Source organism: Cotesia glomerata, linkage group LG1 (genome assembly GCF_020080835.1).
Source record: "Cotesia glomerata isolate CgM1 linkage group LG1, MPM_Cglom_v2.3, whole genome shotgun sequence".
In the NCBI taxonomy this organism is placed as follows: Eukaryota; Metazoa; Arthropoda; class Insecta; order Hymenoptera; family Braconidae; genus Cotesia; species Cotesia glomerata.
In genome coordinates, this window is record NC_058158.1 from 27,929,654 (window position 1) to 27,948,154 (window position 18,501).

At 29.6% G+C, this 18,501-nt stretch overlaps 2 protein-coding genes and 1 long non-coding RNA gene across 4 annotated transcripts in view; 1 reads left to right on the forward strand and 2 right to left on the reverse strand.

The window, feature by feature from the left end:
- The window catches only part of LOC123271586 (neural cell adhesion molecule 2-like), a 449,338-nt gene that overhangs the window by 264,679 nt on the left and 166,158 nt on the right, over positions 1 to 18,501 (reverse strand). The gene's annotated exons all lie outside the window — the stretch shown is intronic.
- Positions 1,736 to 6,946, forward strand: LOC123271597 (glucose dehydrogenase [FAD, quinone]-like). The gene is made up of 9 exons (XM_044737981.1): positions 1,736 to 1,843; positions 2,118 to 2,340; positions 2,636 to 2,764; positions 2,900 to 3,096; positions 5,083 to 5,177; positions 5,277 to 5,544; positions 5,688 to 6,156; positions 6,258 to 6,628; positions 6,747 to 6,946. The coding sequence occupies exons 1-9, from the start codon at positions 1,841 to 1,843 to the stop codon at positions 6,840 to 6,842; spliced, it is 1,851 nt and encodes a 616-aa protein (XP_044593916.1). The 5' UTR covers positions 1,736 to 1,840; the 3' UTR covers positions 6,843 to 6,946.
- Positions 9,732 to 11,089, reverse strand: LOC123271671. The gene is made up of 2 exons (XR_006510947.1): positions 11,043 to 11,089; positions 9,732 to 9,827 (listed from the first exon to the last, which is right to left on the reverse strand). It is a non-coding gene; the product is annotated as an uncharacterized LOC123271671 (long non-coding RNA).

Below are 18,501 nucleotides of genomic sequence, written 5' to 3' on the forward strand. Positions count from 1 at the left end.
CTAGTGAAATAATAATTGATCAACTTAAAGTTTATTTGAAAAATGTTTTCGAGTTTTACATTACGTAAAAAATGGTTGAGTGTTGAGTGTAAAAGTACTTACTAATTAAAAGTGAATTAGTCTAATTTATCTTAATTGCATTTAAAGTTAAAAACACATGTAGTCTGAACTTTATTAAAGTTTATTTTTATTGATGTTAACAAAATTTTTGAGAAATTTTCAGTTCAATGCGTTGACTCTTTTCTTGTTTAATCTATATATATATATATATATATATATATATATATATATATATATATATATATATATATATATATATATATATAATTAATGTAAAAAGTGTAATCTTTACCGTACTGAAAAAGCTAAAGAAAATATTTTTATAAATATTTTTGCATAAACTAGTAAGCTTTTATATTCTCATCATAGTAAAGAAACCGAATAAAAACAGTTTCACTGTAAAAAAATCACGCTAAGTCCACGTTCATAAGACTATAAAGAAAAAAAAATTTTATTTCTTTACAAAAAGATATAAAATAAAAAATTAAAAAATCCAAGTCACCGATATGGTTGTATATGATTTTCGGAAATTAAAAAAAATTTTGTTGTAAATTTAAAAATTAAAAGAAACAATTTTGGAACGTATTTAGTGTGCATGGTTACGAAAAATTTCACTTTTTATGAAATTCCTAAAATCTATCTACTAGGACTTTTAAAAAAAATTGAAGTACACAATGACGCACACCAAGTACGTTCCAAAGTTGTTTCTTTTAATTTTTAAATTTACAACAAAATTTTTTTTAATTTCCGAAAATCATATACAACCATATCGGTTACTTGGATTTTTTAATTTTCTATTTTATATCTTTTTGTAAAGAAATAAAATTTTTTTTTCTTTATAGTCTTATGAACGTGGACTTGGCGTGATTTTTTTACAGTGAAACTGTTTTTGTTCAGATTTCGATATTTTTTGTAATTATAATAAAAATTGACAATTTTAATTTAATACATTTCCGGTGGCAAACTATCCCCTTGAATCTATAGTTCATGTAAAAGTTATTCTTGCGCCACCTGGCGTGTGTAATTGCAAGCTGTCAAATATCTTTTTTTCACTGTAGTTTCTCATCTATTATAAGATTAGCATGCATCCTTATATTATTTAGTCTCTGGCCGTCCGCTTTTTACATAAGAAAAAAGTTAAAATCTAAAAATCTGGGTCGCTATAGTTTGTGCTGATTATTTTTAATAATTTTAAATAGAAATTATAAAGATAATTGATAGTAATCAAGTAATACGCGTAATAGAAAGCATGAACTACTATTATAAAATATCATATAAAAAAAAAATCAAAATAAATTTGAAAAAAAATTTGTAACCTCAAAAAACCGTTCTGCTTACGGTATATACACACTCGGTAGTCTGGCTTGAGAACGGAACTTGGCGCCAGACTCTATCGAGTCTGTTGATGTATTTCTTAATTATATTTATTACTTAATGTAATTCTACGTTTTTTTTGCATCAATTTCGAACCGAATCTGGCTCTCAAAAGACAGAATTATGACTATTATTTTTTATAAATATTAATTGAATCACATTGACACTAATCGAAAGCGTGACGTAGAACCAGTAAATAATTTATTATAATTTTTTGACATTCATAATAATTAAAAATGATAACTAAGTCGGAGATAATATTGTTAATTTATGCTGCATATGAATGGATTGATATTGGCTAAAAATAATAGAATGTTTAAATAATATAGAACGAATGTAAATAAAAAATATAAAAAGAGCAGTTATCATTTTACTTGTGCACGAAAGGATAAAAAATTTCAGTCAAATGGTTTGTTATTCAATTAAATGAAATATTTTAAAAATCCAATTATTTTAGGCAGTAGAAATTGACAATGTTTTGATTTTTTATTTGAAAATTAAGTTATTAAAACACAAATTATAACAATTGACAGATAGAAAATTTAATGAAATGTATGTTGATTTTTAAAATCTGGCAATTTCTGCTTACTTTAGTGCGATTAAATTAATTATATGATATTGTTTATTTCTTTTATTTCATAAAATTTTAATTAATCATTAAACGATCATAAAACATATAACAGGCTGATGTTCCTAGCATTTTCAACTCTTCAACAACTTGTCAAAATCAGTTTTTGGGTGGCCCTTCTCTCACAGAAGTATGTCCATCAACTACCGCGACATACGTATTTTTTTTATATATTGTAAACAATTTAATTGACATAAGCCCGAAGATTGGTGATTCCTGTGGTCGTGTTACCGCTGACAAAAAGCCACGGGACGTTTATGATTTTATTGTAATTGGAGGTGAGATATGCTGCTATGTTATTAATAAAAATAATAATTTTAGTTTATATTGATGCAGTAAAATTGCTCTTGATTGATAGTAATTAAATTATGGCATTTTATATTGAAGTAAATTTGATTGTTTGTTGTGAATTTAATTATATTTTAAAATGACGAAATTTGAAGGAGTTTATAATAACTAGAATTTTACAAAACTTAAAATGAGATTAAAAAACTAATCTAGATCAAAGTAAAACAATTTTCGATTTATTTACTGAAAATAAATTTATGCTTAAATATATTTATATCAATATAGGAGGAGCAGCTGGTAGTGTTGTTGCAGCTAGACTGAGTGAAATCCCCAGTTGGCGAGTTCTATTAATTGAAGCCGGTCCTGATGAACCAGCAGGTGCTGAAATTCCATCTAATTTTGGAGTTTATCTTGGTATGATTTACAAATATTGTTCGCCGAAATACTTTTTTTTAATTTTTTTTTATTAAATGCAAGCAATGTAGGACAAATTGATAATTGTAAATATTATTTATAGTATATACTTAAATTTGCGATTTTATTTTCAAGGAGGTAGTCTCGATTGGAACTATAGGACTACCAATGAATCTTATGCTTGTCTGGCGCAAAACGGCTCCTGCTCCTGGCCTCGCGGACGCAATCTCGGTGGTACTACAGTTCACCACGGAATGGCTTATCACCGTGGAAATGCTAAAGATTATGAAAATTGGGTTGCCATGGGCAATGAAGGATGGTCTTGGGCAGAGGTAATTGCTTACATTTTATATATATTTTTTTTTAATGAATACAAAAAATAATGTTTTATGTGATTGTTTCATTGTTTTTTTTTTTTTTTTTTTTTTTATTACGAGGTTGTTAAAAAATAAGTTCGCAAGTTAAAATAAAATATAACTTATACAGCAAGAATTTTTAAATGAAATTCAATCTGTACTTTTCAGTAATTCAAGGTCGTTCAAATTTTTTTTAAAAATTCATTATTATTTATATTTTTCTTTTTGGAAAATTATTTTTGGTATTATATAATTTATTTGTAACGTCCACGTTTTCAAAAATTATAAAAATAAATAATTTACTTGTTCCCGGCTCGAAATTTGCTCGCCGGAGTCCAGGTTCATAAACGGGGATTACATTATCAATAACAAAATAATAAACAAAACACTTCATTTTAAATAAATCAAAGAAAAAAAGAAAAACCTCTTTATTGGCCTGATCATGTTCATAAACGATATAAACAATATAAACAAATTAAACAATATAAACAATATATTAGACCACTCTTTTCACACATACTCGCGGTTCAAAATCGCGAACTAACTGTCAAGAGCTGGTTCCCCGCTTCCCCAGGAGACTAGCCGTCACCCCTGGGCCTAAACCTCTACCCCGAGAGCGAATGGAGAGTGTCCTCTTCGCCCCCACCTACACGGCTTATGATCACCTACCGTACCTCAAGCTGAAGGCTTCGGCACGGGGAGAAGCACTTTCATCCGGTCGGTTCATGATACTTACCTGGGCCTTGGTCAGACTCCAGGTAGAGTATCATCCTCTGGAATTACTTGGTGAAGAGTATTCGCCCGAGTAATTCTCCCGAGAAAGAACTGCTTGCTTTATCGAGCCAAATTTTGGCGTTTATCATTTTTTGCCTAACTCTCTTGTAACGAAAAGGAAGAGTCGTTTTAGACACCTATCCGGTGTCCTCGAACTAGCATTCAAAAATAATTATTTATTATTTTAATCGCAATTTCCTTCATTTTCTATCCATTCGTCTTGCCAAATTCTAAGTTTTTATTTTTGAAACTCAAATCTTTATTATTTTAATCGCAATTTCCTTCATTCTCTATCCATTCGTTTCGTCAAATTCACAATTCTTTATTATTTTAATCGCAATTTCCTTCATTATATATCCATTCGTTGATTTTTCATACTAAATTGTCCTCGGGACTTATAAAATTTTCGCTTACCTAATTTATTTCTTACAAAATAATAATCGTCAATTCTTTCATTTTATATCCATTCATCACTTTCCCATACTAAATCTTGTTCGGAACTTAGAATAATTTTCCCAGTCTTTTAATTTCTTTTACAATTTAATCATACCTTCGGTAACAATAATATAAAATTTTTAAATAAATACAAAAATTAAATAATTAATCGCCGTACTAATAACAATAATTGTTTCTATTAATTTTTAAGTAATATAAAAAAAATAAACTAAAATACTCAGATACAAAAGTAAAATCTGGGTCATAATTATAATACAACTCTGTCTTTTCTTCTTTTTGTTTTTAAACAACTAATAATTACTAACTTGTAATTTAATATATGAAACGAAATAACTCAATAGTTCAAATAATATTCGGAACTCAGAAAACCGTAATAATAATAATAATAATACCTATTCGAACAAAAACATAACTATAAACGTTTATTTTAAACGATAAACAACATTTAATTAAATCAAAACGAGGATTGGACCGTCGAGTAGGCAGCCGCTGTTGCTCCCCTCCTCGTTCCGCCTTCTCGCCCTACTCCTCAGCTGTCCCTGTTCCCAAATTTTGGTCATATATTCAAGACTATAACTTAAAAAGAAATTAATTCAAAATATTAATCAATATAAAATAAATTAATAACAATACAATTTTTCAAAAAAAAACATTTTTTATGTCAGTTTTTTATTTTTCTCGGATTTTTTTGTAAAAGTACTCCTCGTGTATTAGCATTGATTATTTTTTTAGGTTCTTCCATATTTTATAAAATCAGAAGATAATAGAGAAATAAATCGAGTTGGAAGACAATATCACGGTACAGGTGGTCCAATGGTTATCGAAAGGTTTTAATTTTTTTTTCTAAACATCATACTTAGTATTATATTGTAACTTATAACACAAGAGATTATTACGTAATAATGTGTTCATTTTAAAAATATTAGATTTCCATATCAGCCACCATTTGCTGACGCAATATTAAAAGCTGCCGAAGAAACAGGTTACGGAAGAACTGAAGATATGGTTGGTGCAAATATTCGCGGATTTACAGTTGCTCAAACAATGAGTGTAAATGGCGTTCGACAGAGTACCGCATCAGCATTTTTACGTCCAATTCGTAATAGAGAAAATCTCGATATAGTTCTTAATGCTACTGCTACAAGAATATTGATTAACAACCAAAAAAGGGTCACCGGAGTTGAATATTTACTGGTTAGTACTTTTTTTACAGTATTAAAAATTAAATCATCAATACAACAAAAAATAAGCGTGATAAGCACTTGCAATTATCATTTATCGTTTAACATGAGATTTTCAGTGTTATGACGATAATAAAGAGCAATATGTTTTTATAGAATAACAGAACTCGTAGAGCAAGGGTCACTCGGGAAGTTATAGTCTCAGGAGGCGCTGTAAACTCTCCTCAACTTTTACTTCTATCCGGAATCGGTCCGAAGGAGCAACTTCGATCTTTGGGAATTCGTGTCGTTCTCGACCTACCCGGAGTTGGAAAAAATCTTCACAATCATGTTTCTTACAGTCTTGATTTCACACTCGCTAACCAACAAAACGCACTGGGATTTAATTTGGATGACGTGACTCAATACTTAAGCAATCAAACGGGACCATTGTCCTCATCTGGATTAGCACAAGTAACAGGGATTTTGTCATCACGTTACACCACGTCAGATTATCCAGATTTACAAATGTTTTTTTCGGGTTTTCAAGAATCTTGCCTTGATACTGGAGATGTCGATCTGAGAAATTATGGCAACAATAGAACGGTCAGATTCACAGCAGTAAATCTCCATCCTAAAAGTAGAGGTAATAGTTATCATGACTAGCAATTCAAATCTATCGAATTATAAGCTAAGATTATGGATAGATTCCATATATTTCGTTTTTTTTTTTTTTTTTTTTTTAAGGAGCTATAAGTTTGGCTAGTAAAAATCCACTAGAGCATCCTATTATTTGGAGTAATGATCTTGCTGATCCTGCGGACGTTGATGTACTGGTCGATGGTATGCATGTTATTATTAATATGGCAAATTCAACTACCATGAAATCACAAGGTCTGACTCTGGCAACCCAGCCGATCGATTGCTGCAAGGAATATGAATTTCTCTCAGATAGCTATTTCCGATGTGCTGTTCATATAGACACACGTACTGAAAATCACCAGACTGGTTCATGTAAAATGGGACCTAGTTCTGATCCATTGGCTGTCGTTGATCCATATCTTCGAGTACATGGTATTCAAGGGCTTCGTATCGCTGATGCTTCCATTATGCCAATGGTTATTATTATTATTTTTAGATAAATTTAAATCAAAATATTACTTTATTAATTTAGTTAAAAATAAATTTGAATTTTATTTATAAAATAGTAAGAATAATTGTTTTTTTTTTTTTCAGGTTGTTTCAGGAAACCCTCAAGCATCAGTTACAATGGTAGGTGAAAGAGCGGCTGATTTCATCAAGAGAACATACAGCCAATGCGCATACTTATAAATAATAATTACTAACTTCGAATTGTTTATGGTCTACGTTAAATTAATTGTAAAATATTTTTATGAGTTATTTCAATAAATTATCATGATTTTATTTCAATTAAACTACTTATTCAGTTCTTTACTTTATTTTCCTCTCAAGAATAAAATATCTCTTCATTTCATATTCAATAGGAGATATTCCGTCACGAAATTATTGATAAAAAAGTAGATAACATTTGATTTTTTTCTTGTTAGTGTATGACGTTCGAAAGGAGCGCCCAGGTCGATGACATGTGCCAAGTGGCACACTATGTTGATTCGTATTGTGTGACCTCAATGTGGTGTCAGAGTAAGTCAGTGACATTACTTTATGAATGAAAAAAAAATTATGAAAAGTCACATGAATAAAAATTATTATTTAATTCTAATTTGAATTCGTCCAATAAATGCCTTTTTAAATTTTTACGCTATATATATAAATAAGAAATGAAAATATTTATAAAATAAAAAAATTTATTAGCAATGATGGGATAAATGCATGATAAATAAAACATTTGACGATGGAAGTGAATGAGAAACGTATATACTCATCCAGTGTACAAACTTTGAATTTCATGAGCAAGAGTAGTGAAGGCTCTATCAACTACTAAAATAAATTCATAGCGGAAAAGGTCACTTTGAGGACGACCAACTATTGCAAGATCGAAACATCAAACGATCTCAAGAGCTCTTTTCATATCGATGTATATGTAACAAAATAGTAAAATGAGATCGATGATATTTATTCCAATTCACTTAACACGATAATATTTTTTGTATAAAAAATAATTATCTCAATTAAGAACATGTAGAGCGAGTGCATGTTAATCTAATCTATCATTGACAAATTTATTTTATGAAATACGTAAATTTCAAAAATTTTACATCTTTAAAATTTATTAGTTTTATTATATTAATCAAAGCTAAAAAATTAGACTAGTTAAATTTTCTGTCATATATTCTTCGAAGATTTTATTTACATTATTAGGTAGTGATTATTAGCAGTTTCTTTTTTAACTTCCCGCTAAGAAAATTGAAAATTTTCAAAAATCGGGAAGTTATTGGTTTTACCCCGTTTTGCGAAAATCAAGTTTTCATCAGATCTCGACGTTTTAAGGTCACAGGAAGATTCCCTGACTATTCCCGTGATGGTGTCCGTGCGGCTGTATGTATGTATGTATGTATGTGTGTGTGTGTGTGTGTGTGTGTGTGTGTGTGTGTGTGTGTGTGTGTGTGTGTGTGTGTGTGTGTGTGTGTGTGTGTGCGTGTATGTTCGTAAACCTCTGATAATTTTTTAACGTCTCGGCCGATCAGATCGAAATAGGTGGCGATCCAAAGAGTATCATTGCCATTAAATTTCGTAAAAATTTGAATCGATTCAGTTCGCTAGATTTTGAGAAATCTCAAAAATAAAATTTTCAAAAAATCGTTTTTTTGGAATAACTTTTAAACGGCTTCACCGATCAATTCCAAAAACTAATCAGCTCTTAGGCTTAAAAAACCACGTCGATTGCCACCAGTCCCATAAAAATCGGTTAATTCGTTCGAGAGTTATCGAAAACGAAAAATTTCGAAAAAAGTGTTTTTTTCACATACACGGAAAAAAGTAAACTGTAATGAATAACAGTCGATTTATAATAAGTAATGATCAATTGCTAAAAATTACCATTTCAAACAGTAAAATCGTGATTTTACTATTCAGTTTATAATATTTACCATTTAAACGTTACAATTTACTCTTTACATGGAAGAAAATACTATTTCAAACAGTAATATTCGCTATGTAAATGTCTAAAATGTTAAAGTATAATAATTAACAATTCAAACTTTAATATTCATCATTTTGTACCTAAAAAATGATGTTATGATATGTAAAAAGTATAAAATGAAGTTAGTAAATTTCTAATACAAGCAACGTCAATATTTACAAAGTAAAATGGTAAATTTTAAACGCAACGCTAAAAATTAAACTGTAATTATTGACTTGCTTGGACTGGTAAAATGTATATTTTAAAAGTATAATTTTTACTGTTTCAAATGTTAAATTCTCCCAGAGTGAGACCCCCTTTTCTCTCATCTGAGTTCCGCTTCTCCTCATAATATAGACTATATTGAAATGGCAATTTTTACTGTTTGAAACTGTAATTTTTTAAGATGAAAGAGTCGTTATTTACTATAGTGACAGCTACTAATCACTTATTTTGGATATTAAATTATAAATTGTTGCTTTTATACTTTCTACATTAAGTTCTGTAATATTTATATTTTTGCCACCCCGATGTCCGCTTTACTGTTTTAAATTATAAAAATTAACCGGAATCCGAGTGAATATTACAGTTTACTTTTTTCCGTTTAACTTCGAGATTTATTTTTAGATCGTTTTTGACGAAATAAAATAATTATTAGAGCCCAAAAAATCCCGTCGATCGCCACCAAGAACGTGAAAATTGGATGATTGGTTCGTGAGTTATCGTTGCCGAAAAAATTCAGAAAAATTGAATTTTTCAAATTTCTCTAAGGTTTTCGGTTCGATCAGTTTGTGTTCAAAAGTATATCATAGATTCTGAAAAACTGCGTGGAATAATGCCAACCGCGTGAAAATCGATTCATTCATTTAGGAATTTTTGCAGTTTGAAAATTCGAAAAATACTGTTTTATTAAATTTCTATCAGACTTTTAAGCTCGAAGAGCTCAAAAGCATACAAAAGCTATTTGAGCTCGGAGAGCTCAAAATAACACACAAATTATATTTTCGAGCTCGAAGAGCTCAGAAACGTCATAAGTGCAATTTCAAGCGTTTAGGTATGGAATTGGCGGGAAGTTGCAGGGATGGCCTTTAGGGTCAACCGTTTTCCAGATTTTTTTTTATTTATTTAGAGTCGGTTTTAACTGCTGTGGTCATATCGCCGACTTTAACTATTGGGAGTAGTACGTTAGGGTCTTTTTGGGTTGTGAAAATCTTAACCTAGGCAGCAAGGGTTGAATCAACCCAGCTGGTTTCTAAGACCATATTGGGATTTGAACCCACGCCTGGCCGGTAAGTTAGTCCGAGTGCTCTATAGGTCATGCGCCTAGAGATGCGAGCGGTCCTGTCATTGACATTTTTTTTTGGTCATCGGACGGTCACATGACCGTTTGTTAAATGATGGACCGAGCGAGCGAAAATGCTGCCATCTAGTGAATTTCTAAGAACATAAAGCAAAATAACAGTTTGTTATTGCGAGTGAATTTTGGAGTAATATAATTATGGTAAATAATTTTTTTATAAATATTTAATTATAAATTTTGTGTCATAACTTATTTTATGCAATAGCTTAAATAATTGAAATTAATACGAATATTCTCTAAAAGATACAAAATATTATTTAATTAAAAAAATGATATCGTAATTAACTTCAAATATGAAGCTATATGAAATCTTATAAGATAAATATGTGTTAATAACTATTAAATAAAGAATTTTTTGTGATAATAATAATAAGATTTATGTCATTTTATATTTATTGCATCATTTAATGGTTGAAAGTCATTTTAAATTAAAAGACAATTTTAAAATGGTACATGAAAAAATTATTTTTATTCGACTTTAAAATGATTACCTGTACAAGTTAAAACTGAAATATATCGGTAAACTTCGGTAATACAATGATCGATTTATTTTATAGTTTTTATTTGAGAATGAATTATAACTAAAAATTTTCGTCACAAACGCTTATATAGATGCAAATGACCAAATTTATGACGGTTTTTAATGTGACCATAAATTTTGCATCAATTTTCAAAAAATGCTTTATTAAAAAATTCTGTCAAAAACGTCTATATAGATGCAAATGACGAAATTTGTGACCGTTTGGAACGTGACGGTCATTCCAGCAATACAGAAATTTTTTAAAATTATGTGATGGTCACAGGACGGTCTTATGACCGTGTCTTGATCGAAAATAAAAATGACGGTCATTCCGCATCTCTACATGCGCCTTAGACGACTCGGCTAACGTCATCGGTTTATTAGCAGTTTTGTTTACTGAAAATTTTTATTAATAATAAATTCATTCTTTTTTTTTTTTTTTTTTTTTATTAATTATTATTTAGAGTCGGTTTTAACTGCTGAGGTCATATCGCCGACTTTAACTGTTGGGAGTGGTACGTTGGGGTCTTTTTGGATTGTGTAAATCTTAACCTACGCGGCAAGGGCCGAATATCAACCAAGTTGGTTTCTAAGACCAGCTTGGGATTTGAACCACGCCTGGCCGGTAAGTTAATCCGAGTTCTCTATAGGCCATGCGCCTTAGACGACTCGGCTAACGTCACCGGTTAAATTCATTCTTTATTCCATTGGAAGTTGATATATATATATATATATATATATATATATATATATATATATATATATATATATATATATATATATATATATTTATCTTTATCTATATTTTTTCGAGTTAATTTGTCAATAATGAGCTGTGATAATCAACTGATAAAAATTAATTTGATTCTCCATAATTATAATATTATTTATTTACCAAATTATAAATTGCTAACTAAATTGCTAATATCAAATGACGGACTAATAACAATTAACGAAAGATCTTATATTTTAACTTCATAATTTTATTTGTTAATAATTACATGAATAATTCAATTAAGTAATTAGTCTGTTCAATAATAAAACATAAAACTGATTATTTTAATTTAATTTCATTGAATTAATATTGATAATTCATTGGAGTAATGTAAAATTTTATTCAATTTAACTTTTCAGCTTAAAATTAACTATAATTGAAAGAAAATAAATGAGAATACGGGGCTAATACAATTACTTAATTAAAATAGAGATAGAACACATCATCAGACTGAACAATGAATTATTAAATGCTTGAGAAATTAATAAATGCAAAAATATTCATGAATAAAAATCAGCTATGACAATTTAGAGCAGAAAAATAAACGATTTAATTTATTTTTCACTCAGCTGAAAAAAGGAAAATTGATCTTAAAGTAAATATTCAACCGAAGCAATTAAGGACAAATTTTTTTTTTTTCATTTTTTATCTAAAGAAAAGATAATTTGCAATTGACAATTGCAAAAAATTAAATGTAAAAATATATATATTATTCTACATGATATGTTTCGCAAAATGAAATTTTATTTAAACATAAAACAAAATATTTGAAGTGAACACGGATAAATTATTTATTGTTATACGGAGAATAAGTTTATAGCTGAGACACACTTCTTAATATATTCTTTGAAAAGTTTAAATAAACATATTATGTGTAAATGAACTAAATTTTATATATTTTCTTCTTCAGTTGATATTACATTTAAATATGTATATATATTTATTTCATAGGTATAGACAGTTCTTGGTGAATAATTTTGTTGTTAACTCTTTCACAACTATTTTTATATTCAAATCGTCAAAGCACTTTTTTTAAGATATATCAAGCATACTATATTCGTCCGCACTTTTTTTTTTTCTTCATAACTTTTTCATTTCCCCCCATGCATAAATCTTTAAACTTATCACTACTTTGGAGATAAAGAAAGTTTTTGATTTTTTTTATAAAGTAATTACGCTTAATTATGCTAAACTCATTAGGTTAATACTATAATTGAAATAAATAATTATAAGTTGCATAACCGAATTAATTGAAAAGTCATGTGCAGTCGGGCTGGTGGAAAATTGAACGTTTCCAAGAATTTTTGTTAGTTTTTTTAATTAAATCTGTATACTGAAAGAAATTTTTTTTTAAAATTACCGTTAAATTCATGGTAATCGTAGAACATTTTTTTGATATCATTTCCTGGAAAAACTATAGAAGCATCGTTACGCCATGATTATTTTACTCGTTACTTCATATTTTTAACTTCACTCAATAATTATGTAACTGAGAATAAGAAATAACTATCCGTTTCTTCATTATTTTCTATCTCTTTGACTGATTAAGTTACCCGCAATTAATGTTTGTTTTATTTAAAAATTCATCCGAATAAAAAGATTGAATAACACTTTGCAATAGGAAAATTGGAAGTACATAAAGAGATCAATGTTCCAGTTACAAACAATAAAAACGAGTGAATGTTTCTCTATTCATTGTTAAAACATTTGAGGTATTAAAAAATTTTAATTAATTCTTTTCGATTGTTAATTATAAGATAATCTTTGTACCAAAAAGACAAATATTATGACGTGTATTCTTACTCACAGCTGAACTTAATACGTTGCTTTATGAGAGGGTCATGGATAAGTCTGAGGAAGAAAATGTGGGCGATGTCGCGCGAGCTGCAAAGCTGCTTTTCTATCACTCAACTGTATTTATTTTTAATTAAACTCTTTTAAGTAAATCCCGACAGTAGATTAAGTGTCTCTCACTATGTACCATCATAAGAGCCGCTGTGTGGATTTCAAGACGGTTGAATTTCACTTATTTTAAACTGGGAATTTTCTTCAATAAAATTGAATTAAAATCACTGTATTTTTTTCAACTGATACTCTAAATTTTCGTCGTCTTGATTTGAGTAAAAAAATTTTTGATCCTACAAATTTTTTTTAATTTAAATAAATTTTACTTGATTCAATAATTTTTCACCTTGATTCATAAAAATGATTTTCTTGGTTCAAAAAAATTTCTTTTGGGTCAAGTTAATTTTTTTTTTTTTTTTTCAGTGCAACAACCCGAGTCGAAAAGTTTCAGCATTATTTCGAACTGCTAAAGCTGAATTAAACCTTAATTGAAGCTGGCTGCACTGAATTGGACCTTTTATCAAACTGACTACACTGAATAGAGCCTTAAATCAAACTGTTCAGCCTGCTAGAGTCAATAATTTCAAACTGCTCAGCCTGCTAGCAGTATTAAATTGAAACTGGTTTCAACCTAATCACACTGCAGCTTTAAAATGACGTAAACATTTCAGACTACATTCAGACTGAACAGCTTTCCAAGGTATTGTAATGAAACTGAATTCAAGCTGAACAGCCTGCTAAGGTATAAAAATGAAACTGACTTCAAACTGATAAAGCTGTAGGCTATTCAGTTTGAAAGAAGTTTCAACTTTAACCATTTTTTCAAACTGAACAACCTGCTATATAGAAAAATTTTAAGCCTAACTTGATACTGAACAGCCTGCTAAGCATTAAAATGAAACTGAATTCAAGCTGATCAAGCTGCGGCTATTCAGTCATACTTCGTCACCATGTATATTTCGTTTATATGAATGATGAGATATATCGGTCGTACGGCGTAGGGGTTAGTTATCGGTCTGGCAAACGCGTGGCTCGGGTTCGAATCTCGGTTAGGGCAAATGCTATTTTCACTTTATTTCTATAATTAGTAAAAGTTAGGCCTAAATAAAGAGTCAAACGATCTAAACTTGCGTTAGCTCTACATCAAAATTAAAATAAAAAAATGACACTTCAAAAAATTTTTTTTTATCATTTTCTATCAAATGGCATGGGCCAGCATTATCATTCCAGGCTTAAACCAAGACTGGGCCAACTCTGGTTTACAAGCCTGGCCCAGAGTTATACAAAGTTGGGCCAGGCCTAGGCCAAGCCTGGGCCCGCCATACTTTCCTACATGGGAAGCTGATTACGCTTCTTTTATTGAGCAGTAATTAAACCTGAATAGCTTGACTTCAAGCTATTGTCAAGCTGAATAGCCTGAATTAATAGGTTCACATTCAAACTGAAATTCAGCTTGCTAGTCCTGAAAAGTGAAATAAAACCACTTTTCAGTCTGAGTTCAGGCTCATTTTATAATGTATTTTAAATAGCCGCTTTTTATTTTTTTCAAACGTTGGCTAGCAGCTTATTCAGTTCAGAGTAATGCTGAAACATTTTGACTCGGGAAATAGCCGCTTTTTATTTTTTTCAAACGTTGGCTAGCAGCTTATTCAGTTCAGAGTAATGCTGAAACATTTTGACTCGGGAAGCTTCTCAAAATTATTATTCTGTAATAAAAAATCTTAATACTCGTGGAAAAAATTTTAATATGACGAGATATAACAAATTTTCGTATCTGACCATATCAGGCCGGATCAGAAAATTTTCTCCCGGGTATTGCATAAAGACTATTATCATTAAACTATTAAAAAAAAAAATATACTTTACAGTTTATGTATTTCATCCATATTAGACTTTTGTGCTTGAAGGTAAAAGAAAAAACGTTTTTTCAGTATGTAACCGAGTTTATTTTTAACTTAAAATTTTTTACCAGATAAAAATCAGTTAAATCTGTTTTTAGAAGAGGATATACATGTATACACAATTATGTGAGCCACTCACGTCGCTGCACTCGCAGTCAAGGGTGAAATAGGATAAGTCCGACTTTATCGGCAGAACGCAATGACTTCCTTCCACATAATCCGGAAATGTAATCATTACATTTCAGCTTCGGTTCCCCAGTCGCTTTTACCTTGACGTTCCCTTCCCAATTTCCAACCAACCATTTGGCTTTTGATAATTTAGGTTATCCTTCCAATGAAAATTTCCATTTTATCTTTCCGGGATTGATCGTTATCAACTATTCAATATTAGAAAAAAAAAATTATATTTACATTCTAGTAAAATTTATTCTTTGACAGCTTTACCCTTCTCAAGTTTCAACTAAACAAGACGACTTAACGACGGACCGTGCTTATTAAATTAATTCAGATGCTAAGGACGCAACGTAATTAGTTATAAAGGGCTTACTATTATCAAGTCTACATTCCAGAATAACGTCTCTACTTAAGTTTCATCAGAGTTCAAATCAATTTGAAACGAGAATAAATATATAATTTGTTAAGAAAAAAAAAAAAAAAAAAAAATACGAAAAATAATATTCTAAGGCCAAAAGCTCTACGATTAGGCAGCAACCTAGTTCTCAGTGACTATCAGAGCATTTACATCTCGCCTATAAACAAGTCTACCGAAACACAAACCCTACCGACTTAACTCTACCATCACATTTCGACCAATAAATACCTCCACATGATCACAAGTTTACGCTAGTATATAACATCAAGTAACAACTTCGCCGAGTAATATTCCAAACCGTACTAGAGTTCCCCCACAAATGAACATTCCCATAGAATGTATATATGCCGGAGATTATATATCTACTCGAATATTTTATGATTTCAAACAGGATATCCGATTAGTTGATAAAATGTTTTGTTGTACTTAATGCTGTATTTATTTAAAATAGATTAAAGCATTGAAAATAAAGAGAAGAATTTAAAATATTAAATTGGTTTCAGAATTGAAAACCAAAGTTAATGTCATTAAATAATTAAATATTATCTTTTTCTATCTTTCATTACTGAAAGTGTTAAAGTGAATCAAAAGTGAGATAGTAAATGAAAACTTATTTTAAAATTAAATCTTGAAACTTCAAAAACATTCGATCTTAATGTAGTTTTCTCCCAAGGTATATTTTATGCTATTAGTTTCTTTTTATTTGCTAGTGCTGACTCTCTTACGGACTATCACTAACTCGCTTCCACTTTGACTTTTTGATTACTAGTTTATCGATAATTTCTAAAAAACTGTGAAGGGAATTTATTAATTTTTAGGGGTAATTACACTGATAGAAAATTTATATTAACTCAAGAGATATTTTCTTGATCTAAGAATTTATTTTGGAAGACAAATGATTATTTTGCTTCAAGAATTTGTTGTCTTAGTTTAGATTTTCTTGGCTTAAGAAATGTATGTCTTCGTTGGATAAGTCTTGTATCTTTACTCAAAACTATATTATCTTCAATCGATACATTTAAGTTTTTCAACCAAAATAGCATTATCGTTTAAAAAACTTAAAATTATTAGTTTAAATAATAATTTCTTTGTTCAAGATGTTATTGAAGTAAATAAAAAAATTAGGAAAACGGTTGACCCTAAAGGCCATCCCTGCAACTTCCCGCTAACTCCATACCTAAACGCTCAACATTTCACTTATTTTGTTTTTGAGCTCTTCGAGCTCAAAAGTACAATTTCTGTGTTATTTTGAGTTCTTCGAGCTCAAAGAGATAGCTTTTCTATGCTTTTGAGCTCTTCGAGCTCAAAAGTCTGATAGAAGTTTGATAGAACACTATTTTTTGAATTTTCAAACCACAATAACTTTTGAATGAATAAACCGATTTTTACGCGGTTGGTGGCATTCGACGCAGTTTTTAAAACCTCATAATGGATTTTTAAGTTTAAATCGATCGAACGAGGAATTTCGAAGTAATTCCAAAAAAACACTTTCTTTGAAATTTTTCGTTTTTGATAACTTTCGAACGAATTAAGTGATTTTGGCGGGACTGGTGGCAATCGACGTGGTTTTTTAAATTTAAGAGCGGAATAGTTTCTGGAATTGATCGGTGCAACCGTTTAGAAGTTATTCCAAAAAAATGATTTTTTGAAAATTTTATTTTTGAGATTTCTCAAAATCTAGCGAACCGAATTGATTCAAATTTTTACGAAATTTAATGGCAATGATACTCTTTGGATCGCCACCTATTTCAATCCGATCGGTCAAGCCGTTCAAAAGTTACAAGAAGTTTACATACATACACACACACACACACACACACACACACACACACACACACACACACACACACACACACACACACACACACACACACACACACACACATACATACAGCCGCACGGACACCATCGCGGGAATAGTCAGGAAAGCTTCCTGTGACCTTAAAACGTCGAGATCTGATGAAAACTCAATTTTCGCAAAACGGGGTAAAACCAATAACTTCCCGAATTTTGAAAATCTTCGATTCTTTTAGCGAGAAGTTAAAAATTTTTTATAGATTTTCGATTTAACATAATTGTGAAAATATAGTAATATTATAATTAAATATAATTTATTATAATTAAATATTATTACATAAATTTATAGAAATTCACATAGTAAATTAATGACTCAAAAAAAAAGCCATTCTTAACACAAAACACAAGTCGGTAATATCTTGGATCATTTTTTCGCCTATCTTGAACCAAGAGACAAAAATTATTAAATGAAATATATCTACATCTAGTCTCAAGAGTTTATTTCTTGAATTAAAATAACTAGAAATTTTGAAACAAAAATCAACTTTTGAAGAAAATATGTTTCTTGAATCAAGATTGTTTTTCTATCAGTGTATGAATATATTATTCTACAAAATATGTTTTTATAAAGTTTTTGAAATCTCTTCAACACGGAGAGAAAAAGTATGTTTAAAATGACCATCCAACGTATCTTGAAATGACGTTTCATCAAAATAATTCGATTATCTGATTTGAGCATTCATTTGTTCAACTCAAGTATACAGAGAATAAATCTTGTAAATATATACAGTTTCATCAAAACAAACAATTGATTTCGACGTTCTAATTAGCAAATTGTCTAACTCCATTTAAGAGAATCTTCCATTTGTACGAAAAAACAATTGATTCAAAATTTAATATCACTTTAAAAAACCATTTAATATCATTAATAACTAATAGAGGTATAATATTTTGGTTTAGATCATTCAAATAATTTATAATTGGACTATTGCTGTATCAAAATGTTAAAAAATCACCCTCTAAAAAATAAGGAGTTAGTCCAATTGCTAATTAGACCGTCGATTTGTAAATGTGAAAATATGTATAGCTGAATCAAATAAA

What these genes read in the sequence shown, in the direction of transcription:
- LOC123271597 (XM_044737981.1), top strand. An exon ending in TAATTTTGGAGTTTATCTTG is followed by an intron (nt 2,765 to 2,899) that starts GTATGATTTACA and finishes TTTATTTTCAAG; the next exon opens with GAGGTAGTCTCGATTGGAAC. An exon ending in ATGCTTCCATTATGCCAATG is followed by an intron (nt 6,629 to 6,746) that starts GTTATTATTATT and finishes TTTTTTTTTCAG; the next exon opens with GTTGTTTCAGGAAACCCTCA.